This window comes from Perkinsus marinus (assembly GCF_000006405.1).
Source record: "Perkinsus marinus ATCC 50983 genomic scaffold scf_1104296937898, whole genome shotgun sequence".
Lineage (NCBI taxonomy): Eukaryota > Perkinsozoa > Perkinsida > Perkinsidae > Perkinsus > Perkinsus marinus.
The window spans coordinates 1-1,398 of NW_003213660.1; the positions used below are offsets into that span (position 1 = coordinate 1).

General features: G+C 46.1%; 1 protein-coding gene across 1 annotated transcript; it reads left to right on the top strand.

Moving 5' to 3' along the window:
* Positions 1–1,061: 1,061 nt before the first annotated feature.
* On the top strand, positions 1,062–1,377 carry Pmar_PMAR020981 (malate dehydrogenase, putative; the record flags this gene model as incomplete). The annotated part of the gene is made up of 1 exon (XM_002782963.1): positions 1,062–1,377. A coding segment is annotated over one exon (316 nt), but the record flags the coding sequence as incomplete, so codon positions are not given.
* Between the last annotated feature and the right edge of the window lie 21 nt (positions 1,378–1,398).

Consider the following 1,398-nt stretch of genomic DNA (forward strand, 5'->3'; position numbering starts at 1 on the left):
ACTTCTCTTACTTGTGCGACTTCGGACCTGAAGGCGTCTCCAAGATTCATCCCATTGAGGGCTTGAGCGAACACGAGGCTGGCAGGCTCCAGGAAGTCATCACTAAGCTGAAGGTTGATGTTCAGAGGGGCATTGACTTTGCCAACAAGCAGGAGTAAGTTAATCTCCTACAGCTAACTTATTGAGGGATGTACTTCCCTCGAATAACCGTCTGCATTTTTCTCTACAGCTATCCTTCGTTTAATTGTGGTAATTCTTTTACCCGATGTTCTTCGCGATGTTGTCGTGTTATCGAGTTACGGATAATTGACGACCGCTTTGACCGAATCTCAAGTGCCACTGGAAGCTACTTGTAGTAGTTGCCTGTCTGAACAAATAGTCTCACCACAGTAAGTGGGCCACCAAAACCGATAACGGAATGGGACTCGTAATTTTATAGCACCACAATAACGATATCGTCGCCCTCAAGCTAAAGTCTCCGATGTTACATGACAATACTTGCTGTGTATCATTGGTTTTGCTGCCATTAGACATACGTGATTTATAGATTAGCTTCAATCACTGAGCCCTGTTGGCATCTGCACTTCTCTCAGTGTGGTCAGTTTCATCACACGTCTCACTTAGACCTTCTGAACTCTGGCAAACCTGTGAGACTTCGTAGTATCGTCTGTTCGAATAGGTATCCACATCGCGAATATATTTTGCTACTGTACTCCTGTCGTCTTAGACGATTCGTCTGTTCGTCTAATTTTTGTGCATTACAGCGAGCATTTGGTTCGTCGGGCTACGACGGTCGGAGAAGAGTGTAATGTACCTTGATCAACTGCTGTTCTACACTAGTAGATATTCCTAGTAACACTCAGTATTATACTCTACTGTCATCCCTCCCCAGCCTTAATGCTCAAGCATAACCAACTCCAAGTATCGGATAGTGCAATGCTGCTGTCCTCTAGACATATCTTAGCCATCGAAAGATCATGAAGCTAAGCTCGAAGCTAGTTCGTATTATGCCAGTTCCATTTCAATTACCTAATCAACAGTTTTTTGTTCCTTTCATAGTTATGTCATCATTCAGGGTCGCTCTTCTCGGTGCTTGCGGTGGTATCGGACAGCCTCTCGCTCTTCTCTTGAAGCTCAACCAGAAAATCTCTGAGTTGGCTCTTTACGATATCAAGCAGGCTCGTACTCCTTGCGCCGGTGTTGCTGAGGATTTGAGTCACATCAACACCCCCGCTGAGGTTAAGGGTTACGCCGGTGAGGAGGAACTCGAGGCTTGCCTCACTGGAAGCAAGCTCATCGTTATCACTGCCGGTGTTCCTCGTAAGCCCGGCATGACCAGAGATGATCTCTTCTCAGTCAATGCTGGTATCGCAGCTGGTCTTGCTAAGAACTGCGCCA